The sequence below is a fragment of the Trichosurus vulpecula genome, chromosome 8 (assembly GCF_011100635.1).
Source record: "Trichosurus vulpecula isolate mTriVul1 chromosome 8, mTriVul1.pri, whole genome shotgun sequence".
Taxonomy (NCBI): Eukaryota; Metazoa; Chordata; class Mammalia; order Diprotodontia; family Phalangeridae; genus Trichosurus; species Trichosurus vulpecula.
This window is the reverse complement of record NC_050580.1, coordinates 255,043,167-255,063,463: the sequence shown is the minus strand read 5'-3', so window position 1 is coordinate 255,063,463 and position 20,297 is coordinate 255,043,167. Positions and strand designations below refer to the sequence as shown.

The following is a 20,297-nucleotide window of genomic DNA, read 5'->3' as shown; positions in this document are numbered from 1 at the left end:
TTGTATTGCTGAGAAGAGCTAGATCACTCTTGGTTGATCATCACACAATGTTGCTGTTGCTGTTACTGTTACTGTTACTGCTCACTTCACTCAGCATCAGTTCATGTAAGTCTTCCCAGGTTTTTCTGAAGTCTGCCTGTTTGTCATTTCTTCTAGCACAATAGTATTCCATCACATTCATATACCACAACTTGTTCAGCCGTTTCTCAATTAATGGGCATTCCCTCAATTTCCAATTCGTGGCCACCACAAAAAGAGCTGCTATAGATTTTTTTGTACATGTATATCCTTTTCCCTTTTTTATGATCTTTTTGGGATACAGACCTAGTAATGGTATTGCTGGATCAAAGGGTATGCACATTTTTATAGCCCTTTGGACATAGTTCCAAATTGCTCTCCAGAATGGTTGGATCAATTCACAACTCCACCAACAATGCATTAGTGTCCCAATTTTCCCACATCTTCTCCAACATTTATCATTTTCCTTTCTTGTCATATTAGCCAACCTGATAGGTGTGAGGTGGCACCTCAGAGTTGTTTTAATTTGCCTTTCTCTAATCAGCAGTAATTTAGAGCATTTTTCCATGTGACCATAGATAGCTTTAATTTCTTCATCTGAAAACTGCTTGTTCATATTCTTTGACCATTTATCAATTGGGGAATGACCTATGGTTTTATAAATTTGATCAGTTCTCTATATATTTGAGAAAGGAGGCCTTTATCAAAAACGCTTGCTGTAAAAATTATTTCCCAACTTTCTGCTTTCCTTCTAATCTTGGGTGCATTGTTTTTGTTTGTGCCAAAACTTTTCAATTTTGATGTAATCGAAATTATCCATTTTGCATTTCATAATGTTTTTAATCTCTTGTTTGGTCATAAATTCTTCCCTTCTCTATAGATCTGACAGGTAAATTATTCCTTGCTCTCCTAATTTGCTTATGGACTAAATTTGCTTTATGTCTAAATCATGTACCAATTTTGACCTTATCTTCATATACAGTGTGAGATGTTGGTCTATGCCTAGTTTCTGTCAAACTGTTTTCCAGTTTTCCCAACAGTTTTTGTTAAATAGTGAGTTCTTATCCCAGAAGCTGGAGTCTTTTTGGGGGGGTTTATCAAACAGTAGATTACTATAATCATTTACTGGTGTCTTATATACCTAATCTATCCCACTGATCCACCACTCTATTTCTTAGCTAGTTCCAAGTAGTTTTGATGATTTCTACTTCATAATATAATTTTAGATCTGTAGGCCACCTTCCTTTTCATTTTTTTCCCCATTAATTCCCTTGAAGTTCTTGACCTTTTGTTCTTCCAGATGAATTTTGTTATTTTTTTTCTAGCTCTATAAAATAATTTTTGGTAGTTTGGTTGGTTATGGCACTGAATAAATAAATTTAGGTGGAATTGTCATTTTTATTATATTAGCTCAGCCTATCCATGAACAATTGATATTTTTCCAACTGTTTAAATCTGACTTTATTTGTGTGAAGTGTTTTGTAATTGTGTTCATATAGTTCCTAAGTTTGTCTTGACAACTAGATTTCCAAATATTTTATATTGTCTGCAGTTATTTTATATGGAATTTCTCTATCTCTTCTTACTGATCTTTGTTGAAAATATATAGAAATGCTGATGATTTGTGTGAGTTTATTTTATATCCTGCAACTTTGCTAAAGTTGCTAATTATTTTAACCAGTTTTTTAGCTAATTCTCTAAGTATATCATCATATCATCTGCAAATCATGGTAGTTTTGTTTCCTTATTGCCTAGTCTAATTCCTTCAATTTCTTTTTCTTCTCTTATTGCTAAAGCTAACATTTCTAGTACAATATTGAGTAATAGTGGTGATAGGGCATACTTCTTTCGTCCCTGATCTTAATGGGAAAGTTTCTGGCTTATCTCCATTACAGATAATGCTTACTTATAGTTTTAGATAGATACTACTTATCATTTTCATGAAAACTCCATTTGTTCCTATACTCTTTAGTGTTTTGAACAGGAATGGGTGCTGTATCTTGTCAAAAGCTTTTTCTATATCTATTGAGATAATATATGAATTCTATTGGTTTTGTTATTGATATGGTCAATTATGCTGATAGTTTTCCTAATATTGAAGCAGCTCTGCATTCCTGGTATAAATCCCACTTGGTCACAGTGTATGATCTTTGTGACAAATTGCTGCAATCTCTTTGCTACTATTTTATGTAAAACTATTTGCATCAATATTCATTAGGGAAATCAGTCTATAATTTTCTTTCTCTGTTTTGGCTCTTCCTTGGTTAAGGTATCAGCACCATATTTGCGTCATAAAAGGAATTTGAACTCCAAGAACTCCTTCTTGGACTATTTTTTCATATAGTTTATATAGTATCAGAATTAATTGTTCTTTAAATGTTTTGGTAGAATTCATTTGTAAGTGCTTCTGGCCCTGGAGACTTTTTTTTCTTAGGGAGTGTATTGATGGCTTGTTCAATTTCTTTTTCTAAAATGGGATTAAGTATTTTATTTTCTCTTCTGTTAATCTGGGAATTTATATTTTTGTAAACATTCATCCATTTCAATTAGACTGTCAGATTTATTGAAATACAGTTGAGAAGAATAGCTTCTAAGGAGTGTTTTAATTTCCTTTTCCTTGGAGGTGAATTCACCCTTTTCATTTTTGATACTGATAATTTGGTTTTCTTCTTTCTTTTTTTATTTTTATTTTTTTTAATTTTTAGTTTACAACACACAGTTCTACATAATTTTGAGTTCCAGATTTTCTCCCCTCCCTCCCCCCTCCCTCCCCAAGACGGCATGGAATCTCATATAACTATCATGTATAACTTCGCATTGAATTAATTTATACACTAGTCAAGTTGTGGAGAAGAATTATGACCAATGTAATGAATCATGAGAAAGAAGAAACAGAACCAAAAAAAAAAAAAACCCCAAAAACAAAAAAAAAAAGAGAAGAAAAAAAGGTGAGCATGTAGTGTGCCTCAATCTGCATTCAAACTTCACAGTTCTTCTTTCTTTTTTTAAATCAAATTAACCAAAAGTTTATCCACTTTATTGTTTTTTTCCCATAAAACCAGCTTTTAGTTTTATTTATTAGTGCAATAGCTTTCTTACTTTCAATTTTGTTACTCTCTCCTTTGATTTTCAGAATTTCTAATTTGTTATTTAACTGGAGATTTTTGTTTTTTCTAACTTTTTAAATTGCATGCCCAATCCATTGATTTGTTCTTTCTCTATTTCATTCATGGAAGCATTTAGAGGTATAAAATTTCCCCTAAGAGTATACTGCTTTGGCTACATCCCATACACTTTGGTATGTTTTCTCATTACTGTCGTTTTCTTGATGAAATTATTGTTTCTATGATTTGTTGTTTGACTCACTCATTCTTGCAGATTAGATTATTTAGTTTCCAATTAATTTTTAATCTATCTTCCCATGGCCCTTTATTACATGTAATTTTTATTGCATCATGATCTGAAAAGGATGCATTTAATATTTCTGCCTTTCTGCATTGGATTGCGAGGTTTTTATGCCCTCATACATGGTCAATTTTTGTGTAGATGCCATGTACTGCTGAGTAAAATATATATTCCTTTCTATCCCGATTCAATTTTTCCCAGAGGTTTATTACATCTAACTTCTCTAAAATTTTATTCACCTCCTTAACTTCTTGTTTATTTTGTGGTCAGATTTATCTAGTTCTGAGAGGGGAAGGTTGAGCTCCCCAACTAGTATAGTTTTCCTGTCTATTTCTTCTTGTAAGTCATTTAACTTCTTCTCTAAGAATTCAGATGCTATACCACTTGGTGCATATATGTTTAGTATTGATATTACTTCATTGTCTATGGTACCTTTTTGCAAAATGTAGTTTCCTTCCTCATCTCTTTTAATTTGATCTATTTTTGCTTTTGCTTTCACTGAGATCAGGATTACTACTTCCTGCTTTTTTTTTTCACTTCAGCTGAAGCGTAATATGTTCTACTCCAGCCTTTTACCTTTATTCTGTGTGTGTCTCTGCTTCAGATATGTTTCTTGTAAACAATATATTGTATGAGTTTGGTTTTTAATCTACTCTTGCTATTCACTTTTGTTTCATGGGAGAATTCATCTCATTCACATTCTTTATAATACAGTTTTAGATCTGCTATGGCTAGGCCACTACCCTTGCATTTCTTTTCAATAATTTCCTTGATATTTTTGACCTTTTGTTCTTCCAGATGAATTGTTATTATTTCTTCCAGCTCTATAAAATAATTTTTTGGTAGTGTGATTGGTTGTAACATCAATTAAGTTGGGACTTTTTAAAAACTGTTTTAGAAAGATAAATTAATTAAGTTTCTTTTATTGAGTCTAACTAGGTGCTAAACCCCAGGCCCAAACCCCTAATTACTAGGTGTTAAGCCAATGTGGGTGTGAAGCCCTCAGGGTCCTAAAGGGAGTTGCTAAGACCAGAGCCAACAGTATGCACCTAAGTTCTGGTTGCTCAGATGACTTGATGATGTCCAAAGACTGTATAAAAAGAGAGAACAGAGCTATTTGCTTGGGGCTCTCACTCACTGGAAGAGTGGCATGTGACTGGAAGAGACTCTGGGCAGCTGTTAAGAGACCCCTAGCTTGTAAACCCGGATGTTGGGACTTTGTTAAACCCTGGTAACTATGCATTGAGATTTGAATCAGACAAGGTCTGTCTGTTGATGTTTGTAATTTGTTTGTATTTGCTCTGAAGTTCAGGGCACTGGCTTTTCCCCCTAAACTAAGTGAATTATATTTGTATGTTGGATTGAAATAAGATTGTTAACCCCCTAACATTACCTTTCTTAGTAAAGCAGATCAAAAGAACCTGTGCTAGCATCGTTCCTGTTGTTGGACTTGTGTTGGTCTTTCACCCCCACAGCAGCTGCTAGCTGAATTGTTGCAACATTGGTATGACACTGAATAAGTAAATTAATTTAGGCCAAATTATCATTTTTATTTTATTAGCTTGGCCTACCCATGAGCAACTGATATTTTTCCAATTATTTAGATCTGACTCATCTCATTCACATTGTTATGATTACTGTGTATGTCTCTCCATCCTACTTCCCCTCTTTTTATACTTCTCTCTCTCCATTCACCCTATCCTTCCTCACCAGTGTTGTTCTTTTGACTACCACCTCCCCTGATCTTCCCTCCCTTCTATCAGCCCATCTCCCTTTTCTTTCCCCTTTCCCCTTCTACTTCCCTACAGGGTAACATAGATTTCTCTACCCAACTGAATGTATATGTTATTCCCTATTTGAGCTAAATCTGATGAGAGTAAGGTTCAAACAATGCTCACCCCCTCCCTTCTTTCCCTCTACTATAAATAGGTCTTTCATGCCTCTTCATGTAATATAATTTACTCCATTCTGCCTCCTCTCCCTTTCCTCTTCTTCCAGTACAATCCCCTTTTCACCCCTTAATTTTTTTTATCATCACATCAAAGTCAACTTATACCCCATACCCTCTGTCATACTCCTCTTCTAACTGCCCTAATGAGAGATACAGTTCTTAAGAGTTACAAGTAGCAACTTCCCATGTAGGGACATAAACAGATTAGGCTCATTTAATACAATGTGTTTTTTTTCTTTCCTGTTTACCTTTTATGCTTCTCTTAACTCTTGTATTTGAAGATGAAATTTTCTGTTCAGCGCTGGTCTTTTCATCAGGAAAGTTTGAAGATACCCTGTTTCATTGAATGTCTATCTTTTCCTCTAAAAGGTTATGCTGGGTAGCTGATTCCTGGTCATAATGCAAGCTCTTTTACCTTTTGGAATATCATATTCCAAGCTCTCCAATTATTTAATGTAGAAGCTGCTAAGTTCCGTGTAATCCTGACTGTGGCTCCTTGATATTTGAATTATTTCTTTCTGGCTGCTTGCAGTATTTTCTCCTTGACCTGATAGTTCTGGAATTTGGCTACAATATTCCTTGGAGTTTTCATTTTGGGATCTCTTTCAGAAGGTGATCAGTGGATTCTTTCAATGACAATTTTACCCTCTGGTTCTAGAATATCAGGGTAGTTTTCCTTGATAATTTCTTGGAAGATGCTGTCCAGGTTCTTTTTTTTGAAAATGGCTCTCCAGTAGTCCAATAATTCTTAAATTATCTCTCCTGGATATATTTTCCAGGTCAGTTGTTTTTCCAATGAGATATTTTACATTTTCATCTATTTTTTCATTCTTTTGATTTTATTGGACTGATTATTGATGTCTCATAGAGTCATTAGCTTCCATTTGCCTAATTCTAATTTTTAAGGGATTATTTTCTTCATTTAGCTTTTGTAACTCTTTTTCCATTTGGCTGATTTTACTGTTAAAGGAGTTATTTTCTTCAGGTTGTTTCTTCTTCCATTTGGCCAAGTCTATTTTTTAAGGAATTGTTTTCTTCAGTCAACTTTTATGCTTCCTTTCCTAAGCTGTTGACTCTTTTCATAATTATCTTGCATAACTCTCATTTCTTTTCCCAATCTTCCTCCTAGCTCTCTTACTTGATTTTTAAAATCCTTTTTTGAACTCTTTCAAGAAGACTTTTTGGGCTCAAGGCTAATTCATATTTTTCTTTGAGGCTTCAAATGTAGGCATTTTGAATTGTCCTCTTCTGAGTTTGTGTCACCATAGTAGCTTTCAGGGCTCTTTTTTGTTTTTTACTCATTTTTAAAAGTTGAGCTTTGCTCCTGGAGTACTGGGGGCACTATCCCAAGTTTCTTGCACTGGGGGCCAGAGGCCTAGTCATTGGGTATCTGTTCTTACATCTCTGGGGCTAGTGGCTTGCTCACTGCACTAGGGTGGCCCAGCCTAGTTGTGTCTGTTGTGCTCTGGGTTCTGGGACTGGAAGTTTTCCTGCTGTGCTGAGGCTGAAGACCTCATAGCTGGTCTGCTTGCCACTGTCCTGCTGAGCCAGAACCACAGGATCTCAGTTGGTGTGGCTAAAATCCTCTCCTGATGGCTTCCCTGGATGCCAGAGACACATTTTACTTGGCCAATATGAGAATTTATTTTCCTTGAATATACATTTGTAACAAGGGTTTTGCTTTCCTTTTTTTTTTTCCTCAATAGGGAGAGGTAGATTTTTCTTGATTAATTTTTTTTATTTTGAAAAAAGAGAAAATGTTCCATTACTCTCAATATTCCTTAAATGAGCATCTAATGACATGGTATGGGTAGCTAGGTGGCTCAGTGTATAGAGTGAAACAAGTCTACAGTCCAAGATGGCCTGGATGGTCGCTGGGAAGGGGTCTATCACACCAAGCTGGGTGCGGAGCACAGCCCAGTGTGGGCTGTGCCAGAACAGACCAGGTGGAGCAGGCCTCAGGGCCCTGAATCACTGAGCTGTGGCAGTTTCCAGACTTTTCAACCCACAAATGCCAAAGACAACTTAGCAGGTCAATGAGAAAACTCTGTTGGACTTGGGAGAGAGAAGGGTGCAGTCTGGCCCTAGCCCCAACAAGGGAGAGGTGGCTGTAGCAGCAGTGGCAGTGGCAGCAGCAGAAGCTGCAGCTGCTTCCAGAGCTCCAGGCCCACAGATGGTGGGGAATCAAGCAGTTGATCAGAGTGGGAGTGCAGGGATCTCTTTGCTGGCACTGAGGCAAGATTCTCTTGCTTTGCCCTGCTTGGATCTGGGTCGCAGTGCTGGTTGGTGGTCCTGGGGCAAGGAAGAGCGCTGGTGCGGCAGAGCTTGTGGTGGCTGTGGAGAGGGAGTCCTCCTGGTAGTTACATAGCAGAAAAGAGTGTTTCAGATCAAGCACAGATCAGAGCACAGGCCAGAAGAGGACTAAACACCTCTCATTGGATCATACCACCTCAGAAGAACTGAAAGTTTACAGGTGCCTAGAAGTAGCTCCAAAAACAGCTATACAAAATCCCTGAAGCTTGGGACGGAGCACTCTTCACTCTGGAAGCAGAGTTCTACCTTGGCAAAGAGCTAAAAAGCCAACTAATTGGCTGGGGAAATGAGCAGACAGGGTAAAAAACTCAGACTATAGAATCTTACTTTGGTGACAAAGAAGATCAAAACATACAGCCAGAAGAAGACAACAAAGTCAAAGATCCTACATTGGGGCAGCTAGGTGGCACAGTGAGTAGAGCACTGGCCCTGGAGTCAGGAGGAGCTGAGTTCAAATCTGGCCTCAGACACTTGACACATGTACTAGCTATGTGACCTTGGGCAAGTCACTTAATCCCAAATTGCCCTGCCTTCCCCCCCTCAAAAAAAATAGACTAATCCAAATGGCAAAAGAAGTTCAAAAAGCTAATGAGGAGAAGAATTCCTTAAAAAGCAGAATTGGCCAAATGGAAAAGGAGGTCTAAAAGCTCACTGAAGAAAATACTGCCTTAAAAATTAGAATGGAGCAAATGGAAGCTAATGACTTTATGAGAAATCAAGAAATTATAAAACAGAACCAAAAGAATGAAAAAATACAAGACACTGTGAAATATATCATTGGAAAAACCACTGACCTGGAAAACAGATCCAGGAGAGATAATTTTAAAATGACTGGACTACCTGAAAGCCATGATCAAAAAAAGAGCCTAGACATCATCTTTCAAGAAATTATCAAGGAAAACTGCCCTGATATTCTAGAACCAGAGAATAAAAGAAATTGAAAGAATCCACTGATCACCACTTGAAAAAGATCCCAAAAGGAAAACTCCTAGGAATACTGTAGCCAAATTCCAGAGTTCCCAGGTCAAGGAGAAAATATTACAAGCAGTCAGAAAGAAACAATTTGAATATTGTGGAAATACAATCAGGATAATACAAGATCTAGCAGCTTCTACATTAAGGGATCTAAGGGCTTAGAATATGATATTTTGGAGGTCAGAGTAGTTAGGATTAAAACCAAGAATCACCTACCCAGCAAAACTGAGTATAATACTTCAGGGCAAAAAATGGATTTTCAATGAAATAGAAGACTTTCAAGCATTCTTGTTGAAAAGGCCAGAGCTGAATAGAAAATTTTACTTTCAAATACAAGAATCAAGAGAAGCATGAAAAGGTAAACAGGAAAGAGAAATCATAAGGGACTTACTAAAGTTGAACTGTTTACATTCCTACATGGAACGAAAGTATTTGTAACCCATGAGACTTTTCTCAGTATGAGGGTAGTTGAAGGGAATATATATATATATATATATATATATATATATATATATATATATATATATATATAGACAGAGGGCACAGGGTGCATTGAATATGAAGGAATTATATCTAAAAAAAATAAAATGAAGAGGTGAGAGGAATATATTGGGAGGGGAAAGGGAGAGATAGATGGGGTAAATTATCTCACCTAAAATTTGCAAGAAAAAGCTGTTATAATGGAAGGGAAGAGGGTGTATGTGAAAGGGAACGAGTGAACCTCACTGTCATTGGATTTGGGTTAAGGAGGGAATAACACACTCAGTTGGGTATCTTACCATACAGGAAAGTAGAGAAAGGGAAAAGGGGGAGGATGATAGAAAGGAGGGCAGATTGGGGGAAGGGGTAGTTAAAAGCAAACACTTTTGAAAAGGACAATGTCAAAGGAGAAAATTGAATAAATGGGGGATGGATTAGGATGGAGGGAAATATAGTCAGACTTTCACAATATGACTATTATGGAAGTGTTTTGTTTAATAATACATGTATAACCTATATTGAATTGCTTGCCTTATCAAGGTGGGTGGGAAGAAGGGAAAGAATTTGGAACTCAAAGTCCTAAAAACAAATGCTGAAAATTGTTTTTACATGCAATTGGGAAGTAAGATATACAGGCAATGTGGTATAGAAATCTATATTCTTGGGGTTGGGGTGGGGGTAGAGATGGGGAGAAAAATTATAACTCAAAATCTTGTGGAAATGAATGTTGAAAACTAAAAATAAATTAATTTTTAAAAAAACCCAAAAAACTATAAATGTCCTCACCAGTTAAAAAGCTGCTGTAGAGAGAGGTAAATATAGTGGAACAATAAAGAAATACAAAAGACAATTTATTCAGTGTATCTGGAAGTCACTCCCTTCCTCTCCTGAGTTGGTTCTATTTGCCCTGAGCCTTTCTTTGTATTACCATTTCTAATCAGTCAGACAGCATTTATTAAGCACCTACTAAGTTCCAGGCACTGTGCTACGCTGAGGGGATATGAAAAAAACAAAATATAGTCCCTGACCTCAAAGAGCTCACAATACAATAAGCAAACAAATATATACCAACAAGGTATATAGAGCATAAACAAGAAATAATTAACAGAAGGAAGACACTAGAATGAAGCTCTAGAAAGCTCCCTGTGGAAAGTGAGATTTTAGTTGGGACTTGAAGGAAGCTAGGAGACCCAAGAGATGGAGATGAGGAGATGAGTATTCCAGATGTGGGGGACAGCCAGAGAAAATGCCTGAAACCAAGAGATGGAATGTTTTATGGAACAGCAAGGAGGTTGGTGTCACTGGATTGAAAAGAGTACTTGGAGGAGCATAAGGTGTAAGAAAACTGGAAAGGGGTGTGTGTGTGTGTGTGTGTGTGAGAGAGAGAGAGAGAGAGAGAGAGAGAGAGAGAGAGAGAGAGAAAGAGAGAGAGAATGAGAGACAGACTAGGTTATGAAGGCCTTTGAAAGCCATAGAGCATTTTGTAGATTGTAAAGGTGATAGTGAACCACTGGCAATGTGGTGACCAGCATACAATTGCAATATTCTAGGTCTGAGGTGATTTGGGCTAGTTCTAGGGTGGTGGCAGTATCAAGAAATACCTTTTCATCCACACTCAAACCTCCCATGGTTGTCCCCTCAACTCACCTTTTCAACTGAGAACCTTGCCTTATATTTTAAAGAAAAAACTGAGGCCATTTGCATCTTCTTCCCCTTCCTCATCTCATATCACTTGAATTCCTTTTCCCACTAAGTCCTCTTTCATCCTTATCTCACACAAAGAGGTAACTCTATTGCTTACCAAGGCAAACCACTCTATTTGCACAAGCAAATTCCTGTCTCTTCCAACAGATTACCCTGTCAACCCCAGTCTATCACTTATCTTTAATCTACTTATGTCTATTGGCTCCTTCTCTACTGCCTACAAACATTTTTCTGTCTTCTCCATCCTCAAAAGATATTCTCTTGATCCTTCCATCCCTGCTGTCATCCTATGTCTTTTGCCATTTGTGGATAGACTCCTTTCAAAGACATCTATAACAGATCTCTCCACTTCTTTTCTCACTCTCTTTTTAACCCCCTACAATCCAGCTTCTGATCTCATGATTCCATTGAAACTGCTCTCTCCAAAATTATCAGTGATCTCCTAACTGCCAAATCCAATGGATTTTTTTCTCAATCCTCATTCTTCTTGACCTCTTTGCAGCTTTTGAACCATTGATCATGCTCTCTGTCTTGATACCCTCTCTCCAAGTTTTCAGGACACCACTTTCTCCTGGTTCTCCTCCTACCCATCTGACTGGTGGTCTATTGGCTAGGATTCAGCCACCAAGGCCTGGGTTTGATTCCCTGGTCAGGGAACCAAAATATGATGTGGTCTAGGGGTGCTGGGAACCCTGAAATGCCAGGGTACCAGGTGGGTATGTTTGAAAAAATTCAACCACTCAAGCCTTCTTTCAGTCTAAGTAGTGATTTCATTCTGAAATCAGTTGGGTGGGTAAGATTCCTAGTGAGTCCTCAGTATTTCTGATGCCAATACAAGCTGGCCAGATTCTAAGAATCTATGAAATTTAATGGGCATAAGATTGATATTTTTATACAGAAAGACTGGAATTTTTATACAGAAAGACTGATAGGATTAAGAAATGGCAAGTAGCCTGGGGTGAGCCAAGTGTAGACAAAGGAAGGAGTTAAGTGGCCAGAAAGCTACAGTAAAAGGGCAGTTAGGATTTTTGACTGGGATAGGCTGGATGCCTCAGGTGAATTCCAGAGATCTGGCCTGCTGAAATGTATGGGAAAGTTGGGTGGGGGCTTTTAGGGGTCCAGGTCCCATCCCCATCAGAACCATTGCTATTCCAGAGACTCTTGGGTTCAGTGTCCTGTGATGTCTCCATCTAGGTATGAGGGAAGATGATGGTCACAGTAGTGGTGGGGCACATGCTGCTTCCTATCTCTCCAAGTGCCTTGCTGCTTTAGGTCAGCTGGCTTGTCTGCCTTGTGAGTATAAGTTGGCTGGCATTTGGAGAGGATGGCATGCCCCTTGTCTACAAGAGATGAATCATGGTAGGATGATAAGCAGGGCCAGTGGTCTGGGGGTGGGGTGGGGTACAATCACTCCTAGTCTGCCTGTTGATGGCAGTTGGTCAGCAGATGTCGCTGGTGGTGATTAAGATGAATTAATTCTTTACAGTGATTTCTTCCCCTCAATAATCGCTGTGGGAGCTGGGCTTAAAGCAAGTTTGGTGGTTTGGGGGACAATGTTATTCCCAAGGCTCTTTGGTTCAGGATACTGGGTTGTCTCCATTTGGGTCTAAAGGGGAGATAATGGTCAAGGGCGGTAGCTGTAGAATTTGCAGAGCCCCATCACCTCCTCAAGAATACCCCCAAGAACTGTGAGGGGAAGATGAAAGAAGAAAATGATGAATGAAAATTATATATTAAGCTCTTATTATATATCAAGTACTAGGCTAAGCGCTATGAATCCAAATAGAAAAACAAGATTGTCTTGGTTCTTGAGAAGTGTGTGTGCATGTATGTGAATGAGAAGATTCAACTTTGCCCTCATAAATTAATCATTCTGAAATTTAAAAAATTCTTTTCTTCCCTTAGGATTTGCAGGAACCTATCCACAAAATGAAATCAAAATAGACAAAGGAAGTCAGAATTGCAAGCCTATAAGGTAAGCACTGGTATTTTCCCTCAACCTTTATATAGGAATATTTGGTTTTCCACTGAGCTTTTTTTTTTCCACCTTCCTCAACTCAACTTTAAGCCCCTGAAAATAGCCAGGGGGTCCTTCCTTCAGATCTAGGCAAGATCAGAAGAATGGTGAGGTTTTTAGAGGAATGATGAGGTTGATAGATTCAGAAGTTAGATAAATGTGGGGAACTGAGTTATTTTGTTGCACGACCTGTAGATATTTGGTGGAGTTAAAGGAGAAGAAACCTTAGTGAAAGGCATCTCTGAAACTGCCCAGATGTTATCTATGATTCTTTGTTGGTATGTTTTCCCTTGGATATTACTTTTTTTCTGGTTGTGCCTACTGTCCTCAAAGCAGTTAGTTTGTCCATAGCAAAGAGAGGTCCATGAATATTGCTGGGTCCTAGGCATCTCACAACTGAGTCACATAGTGAAGATTTGATGGTCAAGCCTGATTCAAAACCACTTCTACTCTTCTCAAGGTAAAGATGTCAAGACCACCACCATGTTCAGGGCTGGAGATCAACATTCAGAAATGTCGCTTGGTGAACTTGCTTTTGGAAGTGCATGGTGAGGTAATGGAGAGGCCCTGTTTCTCTATATGTATATCCTCATTATCTAGACATTCTCAAATCAATTCGTTCCTTCCACCTCCAAGAATGGTATTAGGTTGGAGTATATTTATCCACTGCAATAAAATATCTGTAGTCTAGGGGTACGACAGGTTTCAAATGGAAGCATTTTCCTTGATCCCTTTCAAAGACAGTATCACTCAGACTACTACTACCAGCTTAGGTCCCTCCCACCCATTGTTGGTTACCCAAAAAGTTGACTATATATATAGCCAGTACTTCTCTTTATCAGTTTAAACACAAAAATAGAAATCAGGGAAGTCACACAGATTTTAGATTAGTCCAAAACATGCACAAAATTAAGAGTTCTTTGACTAGAAATGAGAGATCTCAGGTCAAGGAACGAAAGAAATTTCACCAAGAAAAGTCTTTTCTAGGCATTTTCTGGTGTTTTAGGCACTGGGAATCAAGGGGCATGATGGAGGCCAGCTTCCTCATGTCTGTGGCTCCCAGATTTCCATTCTGCCCTTTAAAAGTCCAAACTTGCCTTTTGTCATAGTCTAGCCAGACTTCCTTCTCTTGAATGCCTCCACAGTGTGTACCAATTTACTGAATGCCTTAATTCACAAAAATCCTCATCCAATCAGCAGTAACAACCCTTTCAGTGTTCTATCAGCACCTAGTGTTGGAGGGCTGTTTCTCAGGAACCCCATGTTTGGAGAGATGTGGTGTTACAAATAAGTATGTAAGTGACCACTGTGTACTGTGTGACCACAGAGTACTGTGCTAGGTGCTGAGCTAGGTGGAAAGACAAAATTACGTAACAGTCCCTGCCCTCAAAGAGCTTGTATTATAGTAAAAAAATTTGGTATTTTGTGATTATAAAAGGTTTTTATCCAACATCTATGGTTCATCTGATCCTCACAACTTTGTGAGGGAGGAGGTACAAGCACAGATCTATGAAGTCCCTTACAGCTCTAGGATTCTGAGACACTAAGCTTCAAGACTCTATGAAGTAAATCTGGGGAGAATGTAGGTGATGAGCACTGGAAAGAGAGATGAAAGGAGAATAGGGGAGAATAGAGTCAAGGAAACAGAAAGGAGGATAGGGAGAAAACTGATGACCATGCACCTCCCTTGCTCAAAATCCTTCAGTTACTGCATCCACGGCCATCTCCAGTTATCTGGATCTATATCCAGCCACTGGACCCTGATGGTGATTTTGCACAGCTCTCCCTCACTTAAATCCAATTCACTTGCATGTCATGGCATAACCTCCCTGATGTCACAGTCCTTTTCCAGACAGGACAAACTACGACACTGCTTCCAGGATCAAATACAAATTCCTCTGTCTGGAAGTTTTGCCTTTCTAGCCTTATTTCAAATAATTTTCCTACAGCTACTCTACGCATTTTTGGTCTTCCAGCTGTTCTCCCAAATTCAGTATTCTAGCTCATGTGTCTGCACATCTGCCCTATTCCTAAAATGCAGGTGGCCCTCGTTTTTTGCTTCTCAGCTTCCCTAGTCTTCTTTAAAGTTCAGTTCAGCTTCAACTTCCTAAGTGAGCCCTTTCCTAATGCCTTTCCAGTTACTAGTGCTCTTTCTCCCTCAAATCTATTTTGCATTTATATATCCCGGTACATGTAATATCTCCCCAGCTGAATATGGTCTTGAAGGAACTCTTGGTTTTTTCTTTGCAACCCAAATACCTGGACAACTCATTTGTGTTTTTTTTTCTTTTGTATTACTAGTGCTTAGCACAGTGCCTGGCGCATAGTAGATGCTTAACAAATGCTTATCAACTTAACGACTAACGTTTACTACATTTTGGGGGCAGCTAGGTAGTGCAGTGTGCCGGGCTGGAGTCAGGAAGACCTGAGGTCAAATCCTGCCTCAGACACTTGCTAGCTGTGTGACCCTGGGCAAGACACTTCACCCTGTTTGCCTCAGTTTCCTCACCTGTAAAAAATAAGCCAGAAAACGGAACAGCAAACCACTCCAGTATCTTTGCTAAAGAAACCCCAAATGGGGTCACGAAGAGTAGGCCGCGCTCATTAACGACTCAACAACCTCTTACTGGGGGAAAACAAGGCTGAGAAACTGGGTAAGGATAGGAAGAATAGAGCTGAGAAGAATGCAAGTGGGAGGCCGAGGCTAGGGCTACGAAAACATGTTTCATCCTCGGTAAAACGAAGGCTTTGCGGTGCGACAGTCACAAATCCATTCTATCTCTAATCCGGTGAATTTATAGTGAATCTCGCTTTACAGAGAAAACCGAGGTTCAGGGACCCCTCCCACTCTCACCCCACCCCCGACGCACAAACCCAGAAAGAACGCGGAAAACAGAGCCCAACCCCCAGGCCAATCTATGCCTCCACAAGACTGCCTCCGAGGAAAGGAGTGGGGAAGGTGAGGAGGGGGCCACGTCCCCGTGCCCTCTACCCTCAGGCCAGGGATCGCCCTAGCTCCGGCCGGTGCACGGTGGGGCGTGGCGTGGTGTTTAGCCCGCCTGGGGGAAGGCGGGACTTCCGGTCCCCCTGCTGGAACGGCTTCCGGTACAGGCCGGAAGCTCCTATCTGCGGCGGTCTCAGGGACAGCCGGACGCCTGGGACAGGAAGGTGAGATCCGGGATCTTCCCGGGGAATCCAGGATGTCCGGTCCCTTCAGCTCTGGGCGCGGGGCCTCCGCCCGACCTTCCCTCCGCCGGCCGCGGCGCGGCGCGGGGCTCCCAGGGAGGGCGTGGTGCCGTCCCGAGGCGCCGGCGGACCCGTCCCGTAGCCTGGGTTGGCTGCTGGACTCCAGAAGGAAGACTGAGAGCGAGATAGCGAGCGGTCCCGGGGATGTGGTGGGAGGCTCTGGGGCGTGGCCGAGTGGGGGCGGGGCCGGTGGTTTGGGCGGTCCACATGACTGAGGGCTTGGTCACGCTTCTGTTAATCACTTCCAGCCCCTACCCCTTGTGCCTGGACCCGGGGACTGCTCGTGGTGCTTAGTCCTGAGTGATGCTATGCGTGTTTGCCTGCCTCGTTTGGTCTGGGCAGAGAGTAGTAACTGGGGGAAGTTTGGGGAAACTCGGGCTATCACTTTCTTTTGAGATCAGTTCGGAAGAGGATTTCGGTTCTTTTGTGGTCGCCTCCTCTGAAATGCCAAAACGCTCCAAGTATTCTGAGCTAATTGACTCTGTAACTCTTGCCGTGAGAAAAGGAAGGATGGGAGCTCTGTAAGTGTTTTAAGAGTTACAGTGTTTAAGTTTAGGTTTCCTGGAGTTGGTTTGAGTTGTATGTTAAAACTTTTTTCAGGAGAACATTTAAAGCCCTAGATCTGTGCCAAAAAGAAAATATTTGAACAACTAAAAGAGGTGAAACGCTCCTCAGGAGGCTGGCCTGATTCCAATTTTCAACTAGAGGTACATACTTGAACTATACTTAAAAAAAAAGAGCATTAAACTTTTAAACAGGATGTCATTTTGTTTATAACTGTGAGATTGTCAACCAGTTAAACATATAAGCGGTGAATATTCAGCATGCTGGTACTAGACACTTTTATTCAGCAATTTGTGTGACTTTTAAATTTCATAATGGTTTTTGAAAGCTAAGTGCAAAACATGAATTTTCTAAATCTTAAAGTACTCCATTTTTGAAGCCAATAAGGTTAATAGAGCTATTGCATTCTCTACAGCACTCAATTATATGTATTCTTTCATTTTAAGGCACAGAGCATGGAGAATGATGAACTTCCGCCAGAGGATGGGATGGATTGGAGTGGGGCTGTATCTGTTAGCAAGTGCAGCTGCAATTTACTATGTTTTTGAAATCAATGAAACTTACAACAGACTAGCATTGGAACACGTTCAGCAACATCCAAAAGAGCCACAAGAAGGAACCACATGGACACATTCCTTGAAAGCTCGACTACTTTCTCTGCCTTTTTGGCTATGGACGATTATTTTTCTAATCCCATACTTACAGATGTTTTTGTTCCTTTATTCTTGCACAAGAGCTGACCCCAAAACTGTGGGCTATTGTATCATTCCTATATGCCTGGCAATTATTTGCAATCGCCACCAAACTTTTGTCAAAGCTTCTAATCAGATCAGCAGATTGCAACTGATTGATACATAAAACGAACACTTTTCTTAAGTAATTATAAAACTGCAAGTACTGTATCAAGTTTAATCACAAGACTGGGGTTCTCAAATTTACAGAGGAAGTTGTGGTTGGACTGAGCCTTTCTTTTTGAAATGTGACGAGAGGCAATTTTTTAATAATGAATTTTTAGGTAGACAATGGTATACAGTGCTGCAATCATGCTAACTTCAACTAAGGATGTTATTCAAATTTTCTTTAGAAGCAAGATCATGTCATTCCACCTACAGCGTCTAGAGGACATACATATGGACTCTGATTTTGTTTTATTGTGCAAGGAAATAATGATTCAGAAATCTTTCCTTTTGGCAAAAATGAGTAGATATGGACACTTCCTTTGTATTAAATGTATAAAGTTCCTAACATGATTATAAAATTTAAATTTTGCTTAAGTATTTGGTTTCCTTCTCTTTAAATTTTACAAACTTAACAAAGATTTATCTTGTTGCATATAGGTAAGCTGTTCTATTTACTTTCTCGGAACTTATGAAGAATGGTGCATATAGTATTGGGCTGTTTTGATTTATATAGAATTTGTTCTATTCATAAGAAAGGTAACTTCAGGATTCTATTAATTATTGATGGCTCTTAATCACTTTTTTGAGGGAATAGCTGAAAAAAGTTTTAAATTTTGGAAGTTGTAGAGGTGTAAGAATTTTTCTCCTGTTCCAAGGTCAGAATTTAATTTCTACCTCAACGAAGAAAGATGTCTTATGGAAATCTAACAAGAGTACTGCATCATTAAGTTATCAGGCCACAAGCTTTGTACCTCTGCTCCTGTACTGAAGCTATTACTTAAATAGCTTATGTTTTCATATTTAGTAACTCAGGATTTTTTGGTATTACTATCTTAGGTCATTAACAGAAGGACAAAATTTTACACTGATGCATTTAAAATCCTAAGTATTTCAGCCTTAGAAGTATACAATTATACCGGGAGCTAAGAATGGAAACTGTAGTTCCTAATCTTGGGGTAAGTTGTTGAAAGATGGAAAAATTACTTAGGTGACCAGCAAATTTGCATAGAATGGAGAGTGCTGGATCTGCTTAGAGAGCTGGCTTTGTCAAGCTTTCATTTGAAAGACTGGACAGGCATTCTGCCTTGAGCACAATGCCAAAAGTTAAGACGCTTTAATGTTTATTCACCAAATTGTAGTCTGCTGGTTGGCAAACTATGACAGGAGGTTCATGTGGGTCATAAGAATTTAGGCACTTCCTGATCAGTTTGCAGACCTAGCTACCAAAAAAATTGCAGTTTTCAGTTTTTAAGATAGGTAGCTTTGTAGAAAGATAGCTTTGATGTACTGAAGAGATCTGCTGATAAAGATCTTGTCACAAGGTCTAAGCTTTTGAAGAACAAAATTTCAGCATTTAGCTGGCCTTAAGAGATTAGCCCTATGATTCTGGGCAGTGATGTTTGGGTTCCTAATTTCATAAAATGACTTCAGTCATGTGTAACCACTATAGTGCTTTTCTTTATAGTAGGCAAGTACTTTTAAAAAATGTATAACAATCTAAACCCTCAAGAAACTGACAGTCTAGTTGGAGATAAAAGTTACATATGTGAAAGATCTATGGCACTATATGTTCAAGAACATAAAAATGGTACCAAAAAATGGGAATTCAGAGAAGGGAGTGCCCTAATTACTGTCTAGAAGGTAATTCTTTTTTTTAAACGCATGTAGTCACACCCCTTATTACTGTTTAGAAACCATGACCAAGTCATTTATGATTACACCATGGGTCCATAACATAGAATGAGTGAATACCCCTATGTGTTTTTGAATGCTTAAATGTTTTTAAAGACTTTTTTAGCCCCTGCAGGCTCATAAAAGAGCTTCAACAAGCCCAAGTCACATCTCTCTAGTTAATAACTAGATTTTTCTGATTCAAAAGCCTTTGCCATATGGACCTGAATCCTGAATTTAGAGTTTAGGGTTTAATTGCACAGCTTTAAAAGTTTAGAACATTTTCTTTTCAAGGGATCATCTAAGAATGATGTCACCCAATGAAATAGTTCTTTTATTGTTTGTTTTTTTAGGGTCTTTTATATTAAAGTTCTTCTTGAATTCCTTTTTGTGCGTCATACCGTTTATTCTCAAGCTCTAAAACGGAATGTAGTGGAAAGGTTATATTTAGATTGAAAGGCCTGGAGATTGAATCCTGGGTCTGCTATTTATCAGTTTTCCATTAATTCTAGTGGCTTCCTGTCTTGTCCTTCATAAATCTTGCCTTAACTATAGTAATATCCATATCAGATAAGTGTAAAACTGGGGAAACATCCTTATGATTTCTGGCTCTGTTTTTGCAAGCTACAAGCTTGAGAAAACTGCTGGACAACAACCTAGCCTCTCTAGACTGTTTCCTCATTGATAAAAAGGGTTGGATTAGGTCTCCAAGGCTCCTTCTAGGTCTAATCTATGATTCTAAAAATCTACAAATGGTTTATTCTTGAATCTAGAAGACCAAGTAATGGGTTCTTCAATTTGTGCATTCTTTTAGACATATAGCAAATTTTAATTCTGGATCATGGTTCTGAGTAGTTTATTTCCATATACTTAATGCTTTAAAAACAAAGCAGAAGAATTTAATTGAGAGAACAAGAGGTCTGGTTGAGTGTACACTGTTGTTGGAAAACCTTGTACAACGTTCTGGTAGTCTGCTTCATCACCACATTATCACTAAACAACCTATTTGCCCATTCCAAGGGACTTCAGCAGCCTCGGAAGGCAATATAAAAAG

At 39.1% G+C, this 20,297-nt stretch overlaps 1 protein-coding gene across 5 annotated transcripts; it reads left to right on the top strand.

The window, feature by feature from the left end:
* The first annotated feature begins 15,977 nt into the window (after positions 1 to 15,977).
* TMEM251 (transmembrane protein 251) lies at positions 15,978 to 17,947 on the top strand. 5 transcript variants are annotated; one of them, XM_036737278.1, is made up of 3 exons: positions 16,000 to 16,031; positions 16,710 to 16,816; positions 17,120 to 17,947. In XM_036737278.1, exon 3 carries the CDS (start codon positions 17,136 to 17,138, stop codon positions 17,529 to 17,531), a length of 396 nt encoding a protein of 131 aa, XP_036593173.1. In that variant the 5' UTR covers positions 16,000 to 16,031; positions 16,710 to 16,816; positions 17,120 to 17,135; the 3' UTR covers positions 17,532 to 17,947. The 5 variants fall into 5 exon arrangements, with proteins under 5 accessions (XP_036593175.1, XP_036593173.1, XP_036593171.1 ...); XM_036737276.1 differs by lacking the exon at positions 16,710 to 16,816 and adding an exon at positions 16,511 to 16,630 and having other exon boundaries at positions 16,010 to 16,031; XM_036737277.1 differs by lacking the exon at positions 16,000 to 16,031 and adding an exon at positions 16,544 to 16,630.
* Positions 17,948 to 20,297: the final 2,350 nt, after the last annotated feature.